The sequence below is a fragment of the Poecilia mexicana genome, unplaced genomic scaffold, assembly GCF_051168715.1.
Source record: "Poecilia mexicana isolate PSO_F unplaced genomic scaffold, ASM5116871v1 scaffold_22, whole genome shotgun sequence".
Classification (NCBI taxonomy): Eukaryota; Metazoa; Chordata; class Actinopteri; order Cyprinodontiformes; family Poeciliidae; genus Poecilia; species Poecilia mexicana.
Window position 1 is genome coordinate 19,017,045 of NW_028263391.1, and position 24,251 is coordinate 19,041,295.

A 24,251-nucleotide genomic window follows, 5' to 3' on the forward strand; every position below is an offset into this window, starting at 1 on the left:
ACATTACAGAGGATTCTATTGCAACACCTGACATTCCTATACCTCAGTCAGAGATCACATGTGTTGTCGTCCCACATGTGTTTTTTCATTACAAAGCAAATGTATATGACCAAGATGACATAACATTAGTGCAGATTAAAAATTCCTATGCTAGATGAGGTAAAAAGGCATTTTAGATCTAGGAGATATGGCTCACCCACTAGGATACTAAATGGTCTTAGACATCACAAGCAGTCTTCTCAGCATCACAGACAATTGTCATTTGTTATTCACAATCTAATTACTACAGGAAGTGTTTCTGTACATTAAAGCTTATAAAGGACATTGAAAATGCTACTTGATGTGTTTTCAAGAAATCTGGATTTCATTTGAACATGTAATTTAAAATCTCAAATAATTAGACCTGTTAAATCTGAGGTAGATCATCCTGCACTGGACATGGATTCTTTAAACCCCATTTTTAAAAGACTCACATTAATATAAACTGTCTTCTTTAATTTCATTTTAATAGAGATTATTCAGTACAAAGCAGGAAGTACTAATACGTCCCTCCCGCCAAATTACATTATTTAATCAAAAAAGTAGGGACCAATCCCGCTTTGGTTCTTTCCCAACATGACTGGTCCATAAAGTAATGAATGACCGTTTAAAGGGGAGAAACTTCATTTGCTTGATTTTCTGGTACTGAATCCTTACATAATCCTAAAGGAAAATGTATTCTATTGTATATTTACTTTAATTATTGAAAAAGTACATTGTGACTTTTTCACAATGTCCTAGATGCTGCTTTTATGGTAGCTCAGTCCTGATGAGACGCAAGACTTCATCCAAGACAGCAGGTGGCGCCGTAAGCATTACTCTTGTTGTAATTTGTTAGGTAAGACCGAATGAGCATTTCCTCACATTGACTCATCAGCTTCTCTCTGTTAAGGAAGATACGTGACATCGTGTCAAATAATAATAATTTTAAAAAATGCCGGGGATCTTGAGGACCGTTGCCAGCCGCGTCGCACCCGTCCTGCGGGGACACACTGTCACCCAGTCGGCGAATATGTACACCAGGCCGGCTAAAGAGAAGATCGGCTTCGTTGTGAGTGTCAGGGCTAATGGCTAGCTGCTAGCCGCTAACGACTGTCCTTTTGGAGGTCATAGTCTGTGCTCTCTTTAGTTATAGATTATTACATTTTTTCAAAAACCAACTTGATTTTGGTGACTGATGGTGGATTCACACACTCTTGTTTAGTTAAAATCTTTTTCGATTTTTTTTCAGTTTGGCCTGAAGGGTTTCGGAGATCTGCGAAGTTTTCCCTTTCAGATTAAGACTAATTTAATGAGAAACTGTTCAGAATAGTTTTTTTCCCCCTTCTGTAATCAATTATATAGTCACCTTAAAGGTCAACTAGTTTAAACAAGACTACGTTTAATGACCTAATATTGCACTGAATCTTAATGAGATTCAATTTTAAAATAAGTTAATTTTAAGTCGTTTAAAATGTTTAACTGGTTCTGAAAGCCAAAGTAATCTCTTTGAACATATCCAAGTAGTAAAAACCAAAGAATCAACACATATTCCTACTATTACGGTACCACTATTTTAATGTTCTTCTCTGACTAGTAGTTTCTCTTTAGCAACTTGTTTATTTTAAATAAATCCCTCCATGTTTAGTATGAACAGCAGAACATGTGTGACACAATGTGCAGAATAGGGAGAGCAATTTAACATTTACTACACCTGCTCAAGAGGGACATAAAACACATTTAAATGTACAGGTTTCTGATGAGAGCTTCGTCTGCAGCTCCAAGGTGGCTCTGTTTTCTAACCACAGAATCATTAGAAAAAACAACTAATCTTTTTGAATCTTTATTTCAGGATTGGATTTGTTAAGTATATGGATTTTAATAAGTTTTCTTCAGTTTGGCTAGAAAGATCAATATGTAGGTATGGATAAGATGAGCTTAAAAATGATCTCTATCTTCAGAAATTTGCTGTGATATTGAATAAAAACATGAACAAAATTCAACACAGCTCAGTTTGCTATAAATATCCAACAGAGCCTCGATGACAGGTCAGGATAGTTTGCCTCACCAACTATGGGTTTGATGCTGGATTGTTTACTGCATCTAAACTATCCATATGTTTAGTGTTCAAAGATAGAAGTTGGATAGCGTTACCTGTTTGCTCAATTGAAACGCAGCCTGAATGCAGTGCTGATAGACAATTCTGTATACCGCTGAAATTACTTTTTATGTTCCGTCAACTCCTCACATCTCAGTTGTCTCAGGTTTGTGTTTCTTTCTGACATATTCTCCGTCCTGAGATTAATTCCTTGTTTTCTTTTTGTTCAAACTGGGAAACATCCCTTCAGTGCCATACATTTTTGCCTCAGTTGCACTGAATTCAATTCAAAACACTCCTTACTGTTTCATCTACAAGATGAATTATAGATCTAAAGATTTCTTCATTTTCTGAAGATAAACGGCAAACCCTTCTTTGCTCCTTTAGCTTGAGGATTGTATTTAGTCTTTTATCAGTCACTTGTTTGTAGACCACAAGGTGATGTCTGCTCTTTTGCCCTTTTAGCTCAGTTTGATTGTATTGTTCTGCACTCATCTGCTGACTCTTCAATCCGTCTTTCTGTCTTTTGTCCAGGAATCATCAATTGCATGCGCTGTGTTCTCCGCAACAATCCTTGGACCCTCTGGATGGGTCCTGGCTCACCTGGAGGACTACAAGAAGAGGGACTAAAGTGGAAACTATGTCAGATGTGGTGCATCCAGCCTCCGTCTTATCCTGGGATCATCATCTTAATCTAATGCTGAAAAGATGTTTTTGTTATCACTCCTCTACCTCTGTGACAGTTCCTTGCCCCTGTTACAACTTCACTTAAAATTATGGCTCTGATACGTCAATTATGCTACAATTTTGGTGTCAATCTTCCCTCATAAGGAGTGTTACATAATTAAAATTGAACCTTAAATGATGCTGTTTGTCTATCTTTTTTTTTGTCACGGTTTTACAGACTTTTGTCGCACATTTCAGGAACCTCAGAGGACTCTGAAGAAAATCCAATACTCTTAAGACCTGCTGGTGTTTAGAACAGGTTCAGTTCTGAACATCTTTGGCTGATGACATGGCTAACTTAAGGCATTTCTACACCAAAGTAGAGTCAAAAACCTTATATCAACTAGTTGATATAAGTACTGTGATATGCCACAATACTTAAAATGAAACTGAAAATGGGAATATTGCTAAAACATCCAATGATCAGCTCCAAAGTTATCAAAGTAGGCCTATGTGAACCAGAACTATTGTGCAGAGTTTCCTGTAAAAATCCTGTTGTAACAAAAGTTGACATCCATTGTGGGCCTAGACGCTACATACAGATTGTGAGACAACTACCAAGCCGCAAGTGAAAATATGGAGTCTTCAGCACCAGGATTCCTCTTATGCTCTGGTGTTGGGATAATTTATGGCATAGCAGGGATCATGGGTCAGTTTGCCAAGGAAGAGAATAGGTTTGAACAAGATAATGACTCCAAACACTCCAGTAAGTGAGAGCAACAACAATATCAGTACCAGTCCAGTTTATTCATGTAGATACTTTTTTCATAATGTTTAATTTTGAACACTTTGGTCTTCCATATATTCGGATCTCGATGCGATTACAGTAACATTTCTGTGTGAGAGAATAGCAGGAATGACCAATTAATATTCCTGCTTAATACAAACTATGTGTGAGAGAAATGAGTAAGTCAGGTAAAGAAGTGAAGTAATGTTTCTTTTTTTTTTATTAAGATTGACACATGTTGATTTTATCTTAATTTTTACTCTGGAATGAGAGGTAAGGTCTGTCAGCTGAACTGTGCCTGAAGAAATAGTGCTCAGAAATTTATATATATTGATCACTTGCTGTTGCATTAGAGGTAAATGACAACAAAGTCATGTTATTGGACTAAGAATCAGTGTTTTAAGATGAAAGAATCCGTATTGAGATTTTTTTCTAAAAATGAAAAATACATAATTCATTCTGATGAATTACATATTTTGAATTCATTAAATTCTTACATTTAATCTTACCAAACCCTTGACAGTCAATGAGGAAGAACAATAAATGATTAAGCAGATAATAAAAGAAAAAAAAAAAAAATATATATATATATATATATAAATATATATATATATACATATACATATATAAATATATATATATATACATATACATATATATATATATATATATATATATATATATATATATATATATATATATATATATATATATATAAAAATTGTCCAGTGACAATTTTAAAGAGACATTTTAATCTCCCTGAATGTAGTCAGATAGAAGCAAATGGGTAAAGTTTGTATAGGGCCCATAAAGAAATGCACCATTGGAATCTTTCCTTGACCAGATGTAAAAACCCAAAATTCACATCCACTTTACAATAAAGTGGATATGTTTGTTGAGCTTTTACCTTCACAGTAAAAATATATACTTTATTTTATAGATCTTCGTTATTTTTTTTTCTAATGTTTGTTGTTGCTTCAGATTTTTGACACTAGCGGACTTCCATAGATTCCGCTTTAAAACCACTTAACCCGCTGTTGGTCATGTGAGTTAGGCGGCTGCAGTCTGCTGTGTGCAGTTTGATTAGAACCAGCGGGATTTTACCAGGTAACGCTGCTCTGTGTTGTTATTCTGATGTTAAAAACAACTAGTAGCTGCAGAATAATGACGGGATAATTAACAGAGAATATGTTAACGTTGAACAACTGCAGGAGTTTCCGTACCTGCTAGCATTAGCTCCAGTATCAGTTCTTGTTTATGGTTGTGATTGAAGTTTATTCCCTTTGTTCACTGAGGGTTTTATCAGCAGCATGAGGCTGGTGATTCTGGACGACTATGAACTGGCCAGTGAGTGGGCAGCTAAATACATCCGAAACAGGATCGTCGAGTTCAAACCTTCTGCAGACAGATACTTTACTTTGGGTTTACCCACAGGTAAACAGACTCCCTTTTACTGTATTTCTCTAAGTAGCGGTGTTTTTGGTTTCACTGGCTCTCATGCGCCGTGATTCTGGCTTTGTTTCAGGCAGCACTCCGTACGGCTGTTACCAGAAGTTAATAGAGTTCCACAGAAGTGGAGACCTTTCCTTTAAGTATGTGAAAACCTTCAACATGGATGAGTACGTAGGTGAGTGCAATTTAGTGCGCCTACTGGAACGAAATCATTAGAGCTGGAAGTAGAGAAAAACAAGTGCTGTTTTTTTCTCTTTTTTTTTGTACATGGCTATTGTGGTTCACTAAAATAAAGGAATGCAAAGGCTGATGTGTATGAAATGCTCATGTTTGATTAAAGCTAAACTCTTCAGAAAACATGGACTGCACATCACCCTTAACACACCATCTCCTTTTGTGATAATTGGCAACATTATGCTGTGGGGATGCTTGTTCATCAGTTGGAAAATAAGCAGTGTCCTAGAAGAAAATCGGTTTAAGCAAAAACACTTGGGACTTGGGTGGAGATCTGCAGTCCAACAGGGCAACGCCTCTAAACATACAGCAAGAGCTATGAAGCAACTGTTTAAATTAAAGCATGTTTATGTGTTAGAATGACACTACCAGGGCTCAGACTTTCCATACCACTTCACTACTTTGAGGGTATTTTGCAAAGAGTAATTGGGCAGAAATCTCAGTCACAATATGTGGATGTAAACTTCTAAACACTACTGGGTATTACCTATATTATTTTGAAGACTTAAACTTTTAGTAAAAAGTGGTTGGAAAAAAATGTAAATTGAAGTTATTTCAACCATTCTGATTGTTTTTTTTTCCTCATGTCTGTTCTGTTGCTTTGATTAAATCTGTTGTCTGAATAGCACCTTTTTGTAGGGCTTTGTTTTTTTCTTTCTCCACCTCGCCTAAGGCTGACGTTTCCGTGCTGACAGAGACAAGAATTCTGCCGCCTCTGTTTTTGAATCGATGAGATCAAATTTCAGTCATAAAAGTTAGTTGCGAGAAACCAATATATAGCAAAGTAGAGCCGGTTTGAGGCAAAATTACCTAATGCTTGCTAAATTTTCTTAACTCCCTATTAATTTCTAAAATGTATTTGCAAAAATGGCAGATTTTTATGTGACCGTAACAAGTTAATTCCTGCAAGAAATCAAAAGTGTATTCCTTGAGTGTTCACCAGCTGGAGACGGTTGGTCTTCTTCTCTTATTGACACAAACGTTTTCGTCCTGCAGGTCTGCCTCGTGCTCATCCGGAGAGCTACCACTCCTACATGTGGAACAACTTCTTCAAGCACATCGACATCGATCCGGCCAACGCTCACATCCTGGATGGGAACGCAGAGGACCTAGAGGCTGAGTGCAACGCTTATGAACAGAAGATCGCTGCGGCTGGAGGGATTGAGCTCTTTGTTGGAGGTGAAAATTATTTTTATTTATGGTTGTGCAGCTAACTGATTACAATTTCTCTGTTAAAAGCTGTAATGTAAAATAAAAATGGAGCATGAAAATGTTTTTTACAGTCTTTTGTTAGGTAATTTAGGATCATAGGAGAATGCTCACATTATGTAACACAGCAGTTATTGGAAAACAAGATTTTCCTGCTTCAAAACAAAGCTGATATGATTTCAGTTAACATTCGAAATTGTTCTTAAAACATCATATTGGCGTCCAATCCAGCATATTTAACTGGCTGGCCAAAGTTTCAGAAATGCGTGAAAATGGCTGACTTTGATTCTTCACTTTGTAACAATGTCCACACCAAAGAGTGGTGCTTAAATGATATTTAACAGCCTGGTAGGTCTTAGTCTCTTGTATTCCCTGATGGTTAAAAAAAATAAAAATAAAAAAATCAGTTATTAGTTCAGAGTGATCATACAGACGTAAAACTTCTCGTTACTGAAAGTTCCTGTTGGAATGGTTTCATGTTGACATGAGGCATCTTGAATCTCTCATCCCATCCTCAACAGGAATCGGCCCTGATGGCCACATCGCCTTCAACGAACCCGGCTCCAGCCTCGTTTCCAGGACCAGAGTTAAAACTCTGGCGAAGGACACCATCGTGGCGAACGCTCGTTTCTTTGGCAACGACCTCTCCAAGGTTCCTACCATGGCTCTGACGGTGGGAGTGGGAACCGTAATGGACGCCAAGGAGGTCAGTCCACCCTGTTCCCCCCCCCAGACATGGAAGCCCTGCCTCCACCTCATTGGGTTTTTTAATCTCCTGCTCTCCTTCAGGTGATGATTCTGATCACAGGAGCTCACAAAGCGTTCGCTCTGTACAAGGCCATCGAAGAGGGAGTGAACCACATGTGGACGGTGTCGGCCTTCCAGCAGCACCCGCACACCATCTTTGTGTGCGACGAGGACGCCACGCTGGAACTCCGTGTCAAAACTGTGAAATACTTCAAAGGTACTGGCACATCCTGTTTATGGAAATGAGGTGGACGATGTCTTAGGTTTTTTATTTTTATTTTCTGGGTTCTTGGAGGGCTTTGTGTACAAGAGGAAACATTTCAGACTTCATTTTGAATTTAGAGAAGCTAAAATCCTTATAATTCTCATTAGAACTGTTTTTGCAGTTTTAGATTAGCTAAAGGCTTTAGATTTAAATTATACAGTTTTATGATTTCAAATAATTCCAACACTCCAGCCTAAATGTAACACGTGCAATGGGGTAGTTTTTCTGCATCACCCTAGAATGGAATACTTACAATTTTAACAATATTGCAGAAGTGAAAGATTTTCTGGAAACATTTTTAATGAGATTTAAACATGTGCTTGTCAATGATAAGTTTACAGTTTTCCTGTAAAGAAACATGTCAACCATGTTTCCAGACTCAGCAAAAATTTTATTTTTTTTCATCTCTGCTACATAACTATGCATTTAATACTTGTTTTTTTTTCTTCTTTTTCTTTTTACTGCAGGTTTAATGCATGTTCACAATCAACTGGTGGATCCAGTTCTCAGCATGAAGGACCAGTGAAATCAAGATACGATGTCGCTGGATGATTCATACTGGTAGAGTTCCACAACCAAGGAGCTTCCATTGTTACTGCCAAACAGCTACAGGTTGTTACTGAGAGCCAGCAGGTCAAGTGTGTTTGAAATCCAATTATGAAACTAGTTTTGTTCTGTGCATAGGAATTGAGGAATTGGAGAACTTTAATAGCAAAACACTCCGTCTCTTTTGAGCTATAAACTTGTATGAAGACGTTTCTTTATATTGTTCCAGCATTCCTTTCATGTTTTTTTTTCTCCTTAAGTCACCTTCCCACTTGGGCTTTTTGCACACACTTGTACTGTAGTCACTTCTTATTTTACAATAGGAACAAAACAAAAAACAAAAAAACAAAACAAGTTTGTTAATTAGGATTTTATTCATTTTTGTCTTTCAGAAATGCAAAATAAAATTTGTCTATTAAATCAAGAAATGTTGCAATGCATTGGTGTCTCTATATGTTGAGGGACATTTAGAGTTTCTCCACAGGGGGCAGAAATCAGAAAGCTTTGAGAACACTTAATTTACTCAACCATTAAGGGAAACACTTAGATTAACTGAACTGTTTTTTAAACTTTTTTTAAATTTAGATTTTTCTGCTTACAGCTAATAAAAACATAATGTTTAAGATTCAAATACACATATTTAATGTATGTGGGCTTAATTAAAAGTTTAATAGTCGCTAAAAGCTTGATTTCAGAAGATTTTTTTTAATAAGCTTGACAGTAGTCTGCAATTCCTTTTACTGAGGTGCAACTGCATGTCTTGTGTGATTTTTGTGTGGCAGATTTTGCTTTACTCACTTACACTCCACAAACTCTGTTATGGGTTTCAGAGGAACACAATGAAACATTCAAGCTCTGTAGTTTAATTTAATTGTATGAAATCCCTTTCTAAAATGACTTGACAGAAGGGAAAAAAACTGCAAAGGAAGGAAAGATGATTTGTTTTAATGAACATTGTGGTATTTAAAATACAAAAACAAATGGTGAACAAAGAAGATGTTTTCATTTAGTTGAGTGCTTAAATTTCTTCTGTTATCAAGACTGAACTGCCTGAAAACCAACCAGCAAGGCTTAGTGTTAAAGATCAGATGGCTAAGCAGAATGTGATGCAACTGTCCTACCAGTCTGTGTGAGTGACAAGCAAGTTTACAGACTTGATCTGTCTGCTACATACAATGGTGCTGTTCATTTCAGCATCTTGTATCCAGAATGCTGTTTGTTCTTCATGATTTATATTGTATGACCATAGAGTTTTGATAAAGGTCTCCGTCAAATCGCTAAGGGGTTTTAAATCTGGAAATATCTGGAGATATCAATGTGGCCAGTGAACACGGTGCAACAGTGAGCCGTCCTCAAACACTTTGTCATCAGAAATATCAGTGTTGTGTTGCAGACTGAATATAATTTATGCAAATTCAAGACACCACAATGAGCATCTGTACTCGTTAGTGTTGCACTGATAAGTCATTATGTACACTAAGCTGAGCCCATAGAAAGAGTCTGTTTTCACTGACTCTGTTAATTATCAGCTGCAGCTTCATCAGGACAGACATCACATCGATAGCTGTTCTTTAAAAGAGCTCTCGGATCCAACATCTGTTGAATTCAACACGAAGCAGAGGACAGCTGAACCCGCTGCAGTGGGAAATGACTTATTTAGTCATCTTAAATGCAAAAATACCAGAAAAAAAAAAGTTATTTGTAATGATTTTTAATTTTTTTTAAATTTTATTTTATTTTAAGAAAAGTCCAGCAGAGATACTGCCTTCAAGACCACATCTATTTACCAGGGCTGTCCATGAATCTTTCACCTAGAAAATGAAAATCAGCATTCTGCACTTAATGCAAAGGTGTGGCTCAGAAAGCTGAAGGCTTGATGTTTAAACAGACCTCAGTCAGAAATGTTGGAGGATTTAGACATCAAAATGAAAGCCTTTTAAGGTGCTGCTGAGCATCTTAAAATCTTATATCTTACACATAGAAGACATTTCTTATGATGATTTAGTATAAATTAAATTAATCAGCAGCTTTGATGTACAGAGCGTAGCCAAACACCAGCAGACAGTGAGAGTGAGATATGACTTAAGTAAACATCTATCTTGAAAAGTTTGTTCCTAATTACTGAGGACAGAAAGAACACAGTAGCTTCAAGATTTAGATTAGAAAAATACCAAACATGTATCATGCTGTTTAAAATATAATAATTTGGGTCAGATGGAAATCTTTGTCCAGTGACATTCATGCAGGAACCATCACTGACTTTACGACGTGTTTGCAAGCTGAGTGGAACAATATCTGAAACTTAATGGCTTGGTTTCCTTAATATCAGAACATTTTCTTTCTGGAATGCAAGTACTGATGGAATATTAACAAATTAAATGGATTCGAAATATTTAATATCTCAGGTTCGTGTTGTTGGCAATAAAATGCAAATTTAAATTCTTGAGCTTTTCCACTTTTGAAGTTTCCTTTGTCGAAACTAAAATGAGACCGGCTCCAAACACTAGATGGCAGCAGAGTATCATACCGTCACGGTGAGCTTTCGGCTCATTTGAATCTGGCAGCTGATGCTCTAATGGAGAAGCCGTGATCTGTGGTTTAGTGTTGGCTCTCTGAGATCAAATGAAACCCCGTTCACATTACAAAGATGTCGCACTGTCGCATTGAGTTTATCTTCAGGATGATCTCAGATGTTTTGTGTTCTGGAAACACGCTTCCCAGACACCCTGGTTCATCAGCTCAGAGTTTCTCTCAGAACCAGTCCGATCATAAACAGGCACTTTTTGCATTTTGTAATATCTGAATCCTCTGCAGCTGATTAGATATGACATGGATGAACATCGGATAATGACTGAATGTGCTGAGAGCTGATTAAATGTGATAGCAATGCTCCTGCGCTATTGTTCGTTTTCTCACATGGACCAGTCAGTCTGATGACTGAAATAGATCAATACACCCGCAGGGATGTAAAAAAACCCAAAGAATCAGCAGGAGTTGATGTTTGCTGTCTCTCATTACTTTCTGGGCCAGTTTTCAGTCCATTAGTTCTTACTGATGACCTTCTTCTTTTCCTAACAGAACTTGATGTGATAATAATCAGCCCTTGTAACAGTGATTTATCAGCAGCTGCTGTTCTTGATGGTCCACTCTGTTGATCTGTAGCCCATCTGTGCAGCTTCGCTTCAAGGCTGAGACATTAAGTGTTCGCTGCATGTTCCATTTAAAGTTAGCCCATGTCATATCTGCTTTCTATCGGAAAATAAACAATGATTATCAAGATGAAGCGAACTTTGAATACTTCTTTGCCAGAAATTAATCTGGCATCCATTGAAAGAAACCCCTGAAGAAAGAAAGAATGATTCAACATGCAACTCCAATGATGCTTAAAAATTTTAAATAACTTAGTGGATTCCAACAATCTGTGCTCTGAACCTCAACTGTTGGCATGAGCATAAGAAAGATAGAAAGAAATCATGAGCCTAAGTGGCTGAAATTAGCTTTTTCTGCAGGGTTCAGAGAGGAGTTTCTGCTTTTTATTGAAAGGAGTCAGCTGAAGGGGTTTGGATGTCTGCTTGATGCGGTGTGAGGCGTCTCAACCTCTTACGGCAGACCAGGAAATGACATGAAAGAAAAATACTTCATTGTTGTTAACCGTTTTTACACATAGTCTGAATTGATTGGAGTATTGGAGTTGAGAAAATGTCAGGGATTAGATTGTGGAAAAAGTTTACAGAATGGGTTAAGTTATAATACAATATTATAAGTTTTAAACATTTCTCAGAGCACTATTTAGATTTTAATTTCAAACAAAAAAGTTATAATCCATGAATAATTTTCCTCTTACCTCAAAGGTGTGTATTACCCTGAATTGCCCAATCACATAAAGTTCTTCACAAAATCTAAATGACAAATTTCAAAGTTCCAGTCTCTAATACCGTGTAGATGTGGCGCACATTTCTGTTTTTTTCCCTCAAATATCAGTATTATTAAGCCTTCATAATCAGATCCAACATGCATATTACATCCTAATAAGTTTATTATGCCTGGAAATCATTTGCATAATGAGCAAACTGATGAGCATCCAGGTTGATGAAGATTGGTTCATCTGAATGTGACATTTCTGCTCCGTTTTATTCAAATGAGACTCTTTAAAATGGAAATTGGAAATTGCGAAACAGTCTGTAAATATATTTAAGACTAAATGAAAGCGAACAAATGTGCATCCATCTTGTTTTTAATCATATAGTTGATACATGAACAGCTTTTCACTGATCTCCTGAGAGGCACAGAAACTTTGACGAGTCTAAGTGTGAATAATGGGAAGCTCCAGGAAGCCTCCTGAGGGGGAAAGTTTAGTTTGATTAAACTCCAAGCAGTCAAAGATGACGACTTCTGACAGCTGGAGACTCGATTCAGTTCCAGGCAGCAGCTAAAGTGGCTCCTTGTGGGTTTCACAAGCTTTCTCAGAGGTCTGTCCTGCAGAACTGAATCTGCAGCAGCTGTTCGGCTGATGCCCAGCTGATATTTACTGGTGCATCGGGGGGAAACTGCCTCATCAGTTTATTTACACCAGAAATAATTAGTGTTCTCATACTTCAGGCACATACGCTGTACAATCCTGAATACAGTGGATGAGGCGGGGGAAATGAAACTCATTAAATCGAAGACAAGGTTTAGTTTTTACATATTTTTAGCTGTGTTTGCTATTTTCCTGTTAGGCTTCTAACTATTTCCTGTGATTCCTCCCAGCTCTGTTCAGCTGCCTCCCATCCACAATCAGTCCACCTGTCCTCAATCAGTAATCCCGGTGCTAAGTTCTTAAGTTTCCTGGTTTCCACCACTTCCTGCTGCTTGTCATTCTAATTTTGTCTTTGGATTTTTATCACTTTCAAGGTTGGACTAAATGGCACATAAAACATACAAAACTCTTTAAATGTAAAGGGCATTTGTCAAGATGAAAATCTGTAAAAATGAAAAAGAAATGCATTTAAAAAAGTACAACTGAGATTTATGATACTTTCAAAGATAAATAAATTTAAAATGTACATTTCTGAAATAAAAAAATCGCCTTTTGAGGCGTTCCCACTAAAACAGGAAGCATTTTCCTGTAATGATGATGACTGCATTTTTGTCATCGTTGCGCTTTGTTTGATATTTTTCCTTAAAAGTGAATTTCGTCAGTGTATACATATATTACAGCTGATGAGGATTTTAAAATGCAACAATAAATGTATTCTGCATGGATGCTTTACTCAAACCTGGTGCTTCAGAAGACGGTCTTTCTTCATCTTTTAATTTCAGAGTTCCAGATTTTCTATTTTGAAGTTATAAATTGCTGTTTTCTGATTTTTAAAAAAAAAAAAATCTGTATTTTTCATATACCTGTAAAAATACAGATATATGTTTTACTCTTACATACATCATTCAACACAGCATAACTCTTTAGCTCTGGCCTCAATTTAAAATGCTGTATTGATCAAAACCCTCTTTTTTTAGAGGAATTGTTTTGTTGTGTTGTCTCTCTTCAAATTCGTCATGATCTTTCTGTTATTTTAAACAAACTCATTTTTGAATTGTCAAGCTTCTCTTTCATGACGCAGATCCACGCTGCGTTTTCACTTCTGAGAAATAAAAAAGAAAGAAATAGCTCTTGAATCTCTAAGATTATTTCTGTAAAACCAATTTTATCCAAGCAAATATTTTTCCACCTGACTGTGAATCATCAGCACATCATGTCTGCTGCACACATTGACGCAGGAAGCCGGTTCTGACCCGACTGCAGCTCACTGAGTATGCTATTCATGGTCAGTGTGGCTGTCTGGTCTGCTTCCATGGAAACTGAGATTTCTGTGATCAGGAGAATGAAAGTAATTCAACACATCTGACACAACACATCAGTTTTACTGCAGGAGTCCATTTTTTTTTTTTAACCAGGGTTTCTCCTCTCTCACTGATTGGCAGATGTTTGAATGTCAACAACAAGCTGTTTTCAAAGCCTGTTTCGTCACAGGAACACAATGAGGCTGCTGTGTCTCTTTATTTGTAGCCTTGTACAAATAAAGATTTGCTTCGCATCATGAATCGATCCATGTTCGCCCCTTGAACTGTCTAAGAAAGTCAGCCCAGCGTATTCTTATTTTAAACTTTTCATGGAGACCATCTGAAAACAAATCGCATGTTACTTCTTTGCAGACACGTCGCAAGTCTAAAGTGTTGTGAACAAGCAACTAAAAATAAAAAAAAGAAAACAGAACAGAGGCAGGTGATCATCACCAAACTCATTCATAAGCTTTGCTTTTTTTTGTAGTCCTACATGTCACATTAAAAGTGCTACCTAGCTCCTTCAACCACAGATGCTACAACCACAGACTTTGGATAGGCCACAAAAAACTAGTGCAGTTGCACCTGCTTTTATTTTTGCACACTGAAATCTTTGTCCAATCTTTTTTGCAAAACAGTTCAAACTAATTCAGATTATGTCTGTTGTAAATGATTATTTTAGTAATAGCATCATTTATTAAATATTCTATTAATAGAGTAATCAAATAAACAATTTTAGCAATACTGGTCAATTCTCCCAGATATTGGCACAAAGTTTCATAAAGTTTCATATTGGCACATCCTTAACAATTACACAGCTTGAAAAATTCACCAGTCACAATAACAGCTCACTTTTTAAGTCAACCTGAACAAAAATTGCACAAAACTCTAAAATTATATTCAGTGTAGTAATAATAATACTAAAAAGAAGCATTCTCACAAAGTCGCTTAAAAATATAGATGCATGCTCCAGTTTTTAGTTCATGCAAAAACTTAACTATGCAAAGGCAAGGTTAAACACATATGTGTTTGCATAGCATATTCATGCAAAGGGAACCTTCCCTTTGCTTAGCTCTTGTGTTCATATGAGCGACAGGAACTCACACACAGGAGCACATGCCAGCTTTTTACACAAATGGTTGCAACAAATGCTACCCATTTGTTGCAACCAGGATAGTAGGAAACTTAACTTTCACTTTTGTCCTAATACCCACTTGAGCTAAGCATCAGCTACAGTGCACATACATACATTCCTGATCTGAGTCCACCGTTGGTAAGGACATTGGAAGAGATACACACAGCGTTAGAGAGACAAGCTGAAACACCATTACACTCTGAAATGGGTGAAGCAGGAAGGAGCACCTGAGGTAGATAACACCAACAGGGGCCGGTTCACAACCCCGGACATCTGGACTGAACAGCAACTACCACAGGAAGAACTGACAGGAGATGGTGAAATGGGACAAGAATCCACAGTAAAAACTCTAAGTACTTTTACAAGATGTAAAAGCTCTTTCACTTCAACTATTTAGCGGTTGATTTTGACTAAATATTTATCTGAATATTGACAGAACAATATTTTATTGATGAATGATGCAAATACTTTGTATAAAATGCATAAATGAGAAATTATATTAAAATATACGTATTCCATTACATATATATATATATATTAAAAAGTAAATCAAGAAAGGCACGGAGGCTTAAAACATACAACTGTCATGATTCAAACATTTTCACCTTTTCACTAATTTCAGGTTTTATGTTGGTGGCTGAATCTGCATTTGTGGCCATTAATGCAGCGCCCACATGCTGAGAAATGAAACATCTGCTCTCCTTTTAATTTATTTCTGAAATGATGCCAGTGGATTTAATCTTATTGCAGACATCTGTTTAACCATGTGGATGATTGAGAATCTGAGAAATGTTTAGTTCATTGGACAGACTGCAGGAAAAATCAGGGAAGCCAAACTTCTCGGTCCACTGATAGAAAAAATAAGATCGAAGACCCAGAAGGATAGTGTATGGAAAATCAGTCATTCCACTCAGTTGAGGTATTCTCTGAGTTATCTGTGATTAAAAAGGGTCTTTGTTGGTATATTTATCTTAAAAATCTGTTTACTTTTGCTTGCATGTCCCTGAAGGCATCCCCTGCAGCTAGACATGAATAACTGAGACTTTGCTCCTGAAGGGGATTGATGATTCCAAACCTGGAGAGACTCGGCTTCTATTGTGTTGCACAATATGCTTCTTAAATAACGAGGCTTGTTGCATTAATAAATCATGTGGCATCTGAAGGAGTGCAGATTGATATTCTATGTGTTTAACCGTGAGGCGGCGAGTTGATTGATCTAAAATTGCTGGTTTTACAAAACAGGAAAGAACTGACATGAACCCTAGAGAGCCTCGGTAAAGTATTCACACCCTATCCACATTGTGCCATATTACAACCACAACCATCACCATATTACTTCGAGATTTTAAGTGATCAGCCATCATAAAGTAATGGATATTCGAAATATGAAAAAAAATAAATAAATAAACGTGATTTAAAACTTTCTACACATAAACATTTGAACATTCTTCCCGATTTTACTTTCAAATCTCGAATCTGGTGTCGCATCATCATCAGCGGTATTTGACACGTTCCTGAAGCATTCGCTAAAAATGAAATGACAGCCTTTGAGCTTCAGTGGTTAAAATCCAACCTGCAGAATAGAATTAGAAGATGAACTCTTCTTGCAGACACAAAATGATTGCTCAGTCAACCTTCATTGGTCTTTGATTGACAATGAAAACACTCAGCCTGTCACTGTGCTACATTAAAATATCCCAGAGGAAACACTGAATCTGGTTCTCATCATTGTTCTCCATGTCACACGGTTGGATAAACACCTTTTGTCAAGAAGAAATGGAAGTCGCATGGGAAAATAGACTTTGTCCCGTCTATAATTCATTCAAATAATCCTACATATATTGAGTTATCCCGCTATGAATTAAATTGCCAGCCTTTTTCTGGAAGAACAAACCACAGACGAGTACTTGTCTCCACTGCGGTGGTCTCAAACTCCAGTCCTCAAGGGCAGTTTTGCCATTTCAATCAATTTTGTACGACAAGGGACACATCTAAAAGTTAAAAGAATGCACTTTGAGACCACTGCTTTAAGTCAAATGCAAAGTTTATGCTCTTTAGACAGAACTCTTTTACATATTTACACATTTCAACTAAGAAACCATTGACAAACCTAAAAAGGGTCTTTTGTGAAATTCTAACCAGAACCTATCCACTAATAGTGCTATAAACAGAAAGATTTTGAGTTTGGTTTGAGTTGCTAAATATTAAAACCTGCTCAAACATGACTTAGTCTGACTACTTATTAAACGTCCACTGCTCTACTTTTTTCTCAATGTGACATTGTATCTATCTCTGTTCTTAGGCCATTTAACCTATTTTTGGGGATAGCGAGCCAAAGTCAGCATGCTGGGTAAAATCCCACTGGATCAAATCAACCGTGACTATTGGTCCATTTTGAGCCACTATGATGTTTTATAAAACAAACCCAAATTGGATTGTTTTGTACCAAGCTGTTTTAACAGTTGAGGGCCTCAAAAGTTTCATGGTGATTTTCACCTTGAGACTTCCTGAACTGTTTAGGTGTTTTGTTTGTGCAGGTTCAACTAAACAGCCAAGAGTCTGAAAGTCCTTCAGGTACATTTGTCAAATAAAGTACAACATTGTCTACAGGGTAAGCAATGTAGAAGTTACTGGGACTTTGACCAGCGCTATTTGTCTCCTTCATAAATTACCACTTAGTCTGTTAAAAGGTCCAAACAATACATTAGGCTGTTACCACACATCTAAAGTTTAGAGTTTATGGCAGTTTAAATGCATATTTCGGTAAAACAGAAACATGCCATTACGATCTTGTGATTGGTCTGGGCCCAAACGATATTCTATTTGGGCCCAGCTTCTGATCTTTAGGTGAACTCTTTGCCACAACATCAGGTTATCTTTCCTGCACACAGTCGAGTTTTGTCAATACATTTTGCTCAGTGAGGCAATCCCTCACTCTGTCAACATAAGCACCCCAATTAAGCAGCACCTAAGGCTTCAATGTAGAAGGAAATTAGTGTAATCTATTGCCTCCACACTGCTGGTTTGCAGCGCTGCAGAACATTTGGTGGGAGACTGGAAAAATGGTACATTTCTTCTTCATTCTTTAAAAAGGCAAAGGCCATCAAGTAAAGTATTGCCACGGACATATATGTCTCATACATTTTTCATTATGCATTTCAGTGAACGAATGGCATGCCACACTCCCCCCCCCCGGGTGCCTCATGGATCTGCAACAAGAGAGATTTCTGCTAGGGCTGCTAAGATTAGCTCTATTATTTATTAAAGTTGATAGATTGTAAATGTCTCCATGAAAATGTCCCATGTCTATCTTTATCTCCCTGATCTCCGTGTGTGGGTGGATAACTACTTGTACAACAGATCCTGTGAGAGGAGAGCTGAGGTTTTAGATAGCAGAAAATCTCATTTAGATCCAAATTCTACATCCTGAGATGCATGTCAAACCAGAATAACGACCTTATTTCTTTCAGAACACATGCGTAGCATGCAAAGGCAGGAGACTCCTCGTATTTCATAATCTGGAAGAGAAAAATCTTGGTAGGCTCAGCTGGTGAAGGGCTCTGCTAGGAATCCTCAAAGGGTCCAAAGCTGGAGACACGTGAGGATGCATAAAAAGGGATTTATCATCCTTCAGGAGGCTTAAAAACAAGTGCTTTTGGTTTAGTGCCTAAGGGTGGAGTCAGGGGCTTTACACAAAGCAAAGTGTGCTGTAAAATATTTAACTATATCTGAGTCTTACTGACTGCTACTCCAACTTTTCTACTAAAAGGAAACAAAGCCTGTTTTTGTACTCCTCCATTAAAGCTTTTATGCAATTGTATTTACACATATATATATATTTTAAACTGTCACTATGTTTTGACAGGTAGATAGTTTGTTAAAAACAACAACAAAAAAAAAAAACGAGCTCCTGCTTCCTCCCTGTTGTTCCACTGCCATCTGCAGATTTAATACAACGGAACAAAAACAACAAATTTCTAACTTGTTACTAGTCTGTTTTAACCTAGCTGCCTCGGAGTGATTACCTTCTTTATTGGCGATAACTGAAAGGCTACTTGAAATGGTTCAACAACGCAGGGGAAAAAAAATGTTGTTTAGTCTGTATGCAAAAGAGCATATAGAAGATTTAGTAGAAAATAAATGAGTAAGAAAAACATTGTTATCAGCCAGGTTTTCAATATAAGGTTAAGAAGCAATAAGATGTCAGTGGAAAATGTGTCACCAGTTTCAGAAAACCTTCAGAGTTGCAGATGTTTTTTTTTTTCTCCTTGTTCCGTCTTTTCTTAAAAATAAAACTCATACGTAGCACTGACTCAGTGTGGCATATGGGGAGTTTGTTCTGTTGGCTCTGCAAAAATACACTTAGATGTGTTGTTGTGCTGCTGGGTCACTTTGCCCTCCAGCTAATGTCTACTGCTCCTTGCTAGGTTGCTGAGAAACATCTTTTCTGTAGGTGGTGGATGATCATTTTTTTTTGTAACAAAAAAAAAACGGCTTTAGGGTTTGAAAATATGCTATGTTTTTCGGTGCACAACTTTGCGTGAAGTCTGATGAAAGCTATGTGAAACTGGACAGGAACAAAAATCATCAAATGGCTCCCCACGTCTCTAATCTGCATGCACTTTAAAAAGAGGTGGGCAGCAGCTGATTAGCTGCTGAGTTGAAGCTGAGGAGCTTTGATTGACCTTGTTTAAACTGCTGATGCCAAAAGAACAAAGCTGCCAGCGAGTCTGACCCTGAGAGCAGGGCGCAGCCAGGCAGGACAAACTAAAAATCTTTACTCCTGTCAGTTGAAATCTCCTGTGTTCAGAAACAAACTAAGGTCAAGTCTGACTGCATGCACTCTCGCTGTGAGGTCAGGGTGAGAAGTTGTGTACAGATCTTTACAGAAATATTCGGTGTTCATTCCAAGGAAGTGCCGGGACCTGGAAGAAACCTATGACCTGGTAGAGATGATGAAATCAAAGGAGTCTGGACTGGAGTCTACAGCCTGAATCAAAGCCATAAAGATGATCCCACAGAGCATGTTTATATCCTCTTTATTCTTGCTTCCTTTTATTCCTACACAGTTCTCTTAAGGTCCCACCATTGTATTTCAAGGCTGTGACACCTTTATTATCGTTTGCTCAATGCTGTTACATATTTGCTGTTACGTTTGGGACCACTGACCCAGTCTTTGTTCCTTGTTGGGCATATAGCGTTACATTTGACTCGAGAAACCTTTAGAGACCTGGGGATTTGTTGCTCAACTCAATGGCTTACACGATGCCCAAATACTTTAGCTGCAAAACAAGCCTGATATGAGGTTATTTGTAGGAAGAAGAGACTTTCTCTTTCAAGCCTTGAGAGCATGCAATTCATGTTCAGTTCTCTTCTACTTGTCCTGTCACGAACTTTATAATTTAACCTGTTACTCATGCCTGTAGCATCTGAGACTGAACTCGAACACACATTCCTGCAAAGATTGGAAGCTGTCTGATGTTTTTTCTACTATCTTTACAATGTCGGGTTTTAAATATTTGGAAATGGCCTTATAACACTTTGGAGACTGATGGGAATGCACCTCTATTGTCCGGATCAACAAACTACCAACGCTGCAGCTTTGTTAAAGATGACAATTCATCAATCAAAAGATTTGATCTGCAGATTCTAGCTGTTACTTTCCCTCCATAATCCTTTGGAAGCACCTTGGATCGACTTTTTAACCTGACTGTATAAGTAAAATAAAAGCGGCTTAACAGCTCGACGTAAATAGGGCCTAAAGTGAAGACGTGTGTTGTTTCAGCCTTTAATTCACATCTATTGCTCAGTGTGACGTTCCTGGAGCTCAAACACTTTTCCCTTCCAGTCAGTGATAATAACCCTTTGCACAGCCACGTTTACCTTTGTCTTAATGTCAAAAAGTGTTTAGATAAACATGTCATTTCTTTCTCTTTTCCTTCCAAGCCTTTCTGTGACGTTTTAAACTGGTTTTGATCGATAGTTTTTTCAGGCTTTCTGAATGTCTTTTGATCTTTCTCTTTGAACTTTGGGTGTTTTTTTTCTCAATCATTTTCAGTCTTTGAAGTTTACCTTTTAGGTTTTTAAACCACTTCACTTTAACAAGAGCTGCTTGGTTGGTTTTTAAAATTGAATGTGTATATTTAGATGTTGAGCATATGAACGACTGTAGGAGTCTATTTTGCAACAATTATAAGAAAATATTCAAGAAAATCCAATTGCATTGACCCACATTGAAGAATAAAAACCAAACTGTTTTTATTTGATCTTTTAAAGAAAATATAATCTATTTCACTCAGACTGGCTGTAGAATCCAAAATGACAGGCTGGGAGCTGCAGAAATTTTTTATTTGTTGCTGTCTGACGTTACTAAAGAGCAGATGTTGACAGACAGCCACTTTCCTTTTCAAATGCAAGGTGAAGATGACGAGGAGTAACACGAGAGGAAAATTGTCTGAGATCCTTTATTCACGTAGCTTGCGACTTTTCCGCTCAGTTTCCCTCCACGTTGAGCGCCCTTGGATGTTGTTGTTTGTCTTCATTCAAGCATAAACTGTCAGCTAAATCATTCATACGAGAACAAATCAGGAGCATCTCGTTACGTTTGCAAACTTTGCTAGATGTCATTAACATCTGTTCAGCTTGTTTTGGGGTGTTTTTCCTGGAAGAATTTTGGATCAGAAACTGGTTTGAGGATGAGAAGATGCCACAAACAGGTCACTGGTATGTCATAGGCAAGGTTTATATTCTAGTCTTTCAACCAGCAGGTAGGGCAAAACCCACAAACATACGTAATTTACTCAGAGATAGAGGACCAGAGGGTAAAGCATTGAGCCATGAGAGCAGAGTTAGTCATTCTGTGCAGCCTGTGGGCTTTAGTGTGTAAGTCAAAGGCAGTTTCTTCATCTATGAAACAGAAGAAAAAAATTAAAACATATCTGATGATATGCAGCTCCACATTACGTTAAAAAAGGCTCTTTACCCAGCATGAGGGGAAATCGTAGAATCTGAGGAGTCCTTCTAAAAGCTTTCCAGCATTTTGCCTTTTTCCCCCTCCAGAACTGTGACTTTTAAGGAGTTGAGATGATCACAGGGAGTATCAGCCTCTCTCCAAACAGCTTGACCTGATCGACGTCAGCCAGGTGTGAAGAGAAAACCCTCTGGATGCCCAAAGAGCCTCATTCACATCTAATCCTCTGCAGGCTTGAAGGTCACATCCTCAGCTGTAACGGAGCTGGATGTCAGAGGACTCCGACCGGTGGTGTTAATCATTTTGTCGAAACGCACCTGAGACGGAGGCCAGACTTTCAACAGAGTCTGGCGATAAAAGATCCTTCTGGGATGAAAGCTGAGCAAAATTTTTGTCTTTACAGACTTTTAGCACATAAGTTAGCAGTGGAGATTTTGCAACGTGACTCTTTTTTTTCTCTAAAACTACTGCGGAATGTGAAGGAAAGGAATTGATCAACAGAAAAGGAATTTATTTTATTATTCATCAAATTTATACATTTTTAATGCAGTTAATCATATTTAGCGATTAAGTGTAATAAGTGGAAACATGTACCACAATTATAATACTTGAATGCTATGTCAAAATCTGGTTGCACACATCCCAGGCATGGAGAAATCGCCATAATGCTGCACAGCTTCACACAAGACATTTGAAGGACTATGGATGTATTTGATGGAAAGCCTGATGTGTATACATGCTTTGATTGTTGTAAATTGTTCTGTTACCTCTCCCAAGGCTTTCTTACAAAACATTTTAATCCTGATTATTTCAATCAATCAATAAAATTTTATTTGTATATCACATTTCAGCAGAAAGTGCTTTACATAATTAAAATAAAAACAGTATGCGACATTGAATAAATAGTGAGATAGAGATTTTGAAAAAGATTCAAAAAGATAAAAACATTACAACCTGCACCCCTTTTAGGACTTCAGTTAAACGTCGCTTAACTGAAGTCCAGATTTTTTTTTTTTTTTTTTTTTCAGTAAAAATCTGTCACTCTGCTTCGACCCAAACCATTCCGATAGCAAGTCTCCCTTCAACAGAAAAAGCTGATTTATTATTTTCAGGGTCAGCAGCACTTAACTCTTCCCTTGTTGTCACTGCCCATTTGTAGAAACATCATGTTCCTGTTTCCAACATGTCTCTTCCCTGTGTGTAATTCTTTGGTCAGACTTCAGGAAAGATTAAATCAGGTTTGACAACAGGCATCATAACTGCAGAAGAAATGGACGGGACATAGCTACACTTCCTCCAGTCTCTTAAAACAACATGTGAAGCCAATTATACCACAGGCGTCCAGTTTTTAGGAGAACATGGACTGTGTGCATCCATCTGATCCAAAGGTGTAACACTGCTATCTCAACCCCCAGACAGGAAGAGGGAGCTTTTGACCTACCCTTTTCTTTGTACCCTGTAATCACGTTGCAGCAGGAAACGACAGTAGGCTTTATTTTCATCCACTCATCAGCACTTGCTTTCAAGCACCTCTGCCTTCCTCCTTCAAGGCTACATGCTAATTGGTACTTGCTATGGTACAGGGAACAAAAATATAAATAAATAAACCTCACTGTACTTGGATTTCTCACCAAGCAGAAGGGAATACTTTTTGAGTTGAATCTTTTTCTTTTGCATCAATGGTGGTGATGGTTTAACATCACTTAGTTTTTTGTACAAGTTCTGGAAACATATGAAGTTTCAATTCTATATGTCAAAATTAGCAAAACATGAAAAAAATCTGTCATAAACCTTAAGGCCACCATTTTATTCAGTGAAGGGAATAAGTAAGCAATGCAAATACATCTGGAAAATAAAATCTGAAATAAAACCAGTTGGATTTTATAGGCACTGCTTTATTTTGTCACAGTGTATTGAGTTAGTAGTCACAATACAACATGAGCAACATTTACAGAGAATGGTATTGCACACAGATATATGACCGACGCTTTAATATGGCTTGAGTTTTATGAGTTTTTAGCTCTTTGCAGATCATTAGTGCGATGAATGATCAGGTTTCTGAAGATGCTGGGCTGAAAATTACAGCATTTGATTTTTTTTTTTACGATACTTGGAGGAATATGAAACAAATGCCATGATATGCTGGCGTTTCAGAGTAGCTTTTACATACATTTAAAAACTTTCAGCTGGCAGTCATCATTTATACAGTTTTTAAAGCCTGACATGGAGATGAAAGCTTGTTTTTTTTTTAAGCCGAGGCAAAGCGGAAGTAGAGTTGCAAAAAGAGTGTAAATTTCACGGTAC

At 37.4% G+C, this 24,251-nt stretch overlaps 2 protein-coding genes across 4 annotated transcripts; both read left to right on the top strand.

Annotated features, from left to right (window-relative positions):
- The first annotated feature begins 866 nt into the window (after positions 1 to 866).
- On the top strand, positions 867 to 2,982 carry cox8a (cytochrome c oxidase subunit 8A). Its single transcript, XM_015001236.2, has 2 exons — positions 867 to 1,090; positions 2,651 to 2,982. The coding sequence occupies exons 1-2, from the start codon at positions 974 to 976 to the stop codon at positions 2,744 to 2,746; spliced, it is 213 nt and encodes a 70-aa protein (XP_014856722.1). The 5' UTR covers positions 867 to 973; the 3' UTR covers positions 2,747 to 2,982.
- Positions 2,983 to 4,557: 1,575 nt separating this feature from the next.
- Positions 4,558 to 8,450, top strand: LOC106926071 (glucosamine-6-phosphate deaminase 2). 3 transcript variants are annotated; one of them, XM_015000726.2, is made up of 7 exons: positions 4,558 to 4,676; positions 4,865 to 5,003; positions 5,095 to 5,196; positions 6,252 to 6,434; positions 6,986 to 7,170; positions 7,254 to 7,428; positions 7,944 to 8,450. In XM_015000726.2, the coding sequence occupies exons 2-7, from the start codon at positions 4,880 to 4,882 to the stop codon at positions 8,000 to 8,002; spliced, it is 828 nt and encodes a 275-aa protein (XP_014856212.2). In that variant the 5' UTR covers positions 4,558 to 4,676; positions 4,865 to 4,879; the 3' UTR covers positions 8,003 to 8,450. The 3 variants fall into 3 exon arrangements, with proteins under 3 accessions (XP_014856212.2, XP_014856213.2, XP_014856214.2); XM_015000727.2 differs by having other exon boundaries at positions 4,571 to 4,676; positions 4,876 to 5,003; XM_015000728.2 differs by having other exon boundaries at positions 4,578 to 4,676; positions 4,879 to 5,003.
- Positions 8,451 to 24,251: the final 15,801 nt, after the last annotated feature.

Excerpts from the sequence above, each read along its gene's own strand:
- LOC106926071 (XM_015000726.2), top strand. The coding sequence starts at position 4,880 with ATGAGGCTGGTGATTCTGGACGACTATGAACTGGCCAGTGAGTGGGCA. Across the intron at positions 5,197-6,251 it reads CAACATGGATGAGTACGTAG|GTCTGCCTCGTGCTCATCCG; the intron begins GTGAGTGCAATT and ends TTCGTCCTGCAG. Across the intron at positions 7,429-7,943 it reads AACTGTGAAATACTTCAAAG|GTTTAATGCATGTTCACAAT; the intron begins GTACTGGCACAT and ends TTTTTACTGCAG.
- cox8a (XM_015001236.2), top strand. The coding sequence starts at position 974 with ATGCCGGGGATCTTGAGGACCGTTGCCAGCCGCGTCGCACCCGTCCTG. Across the intron at positions 1,091-2,650 it reads AAGAGAAGATCGGCTTCGTT|GAATCATCAATTGCATGCGC; the intron begins GTGAGTGTCAGG and ends TCTTTTGTCCAG.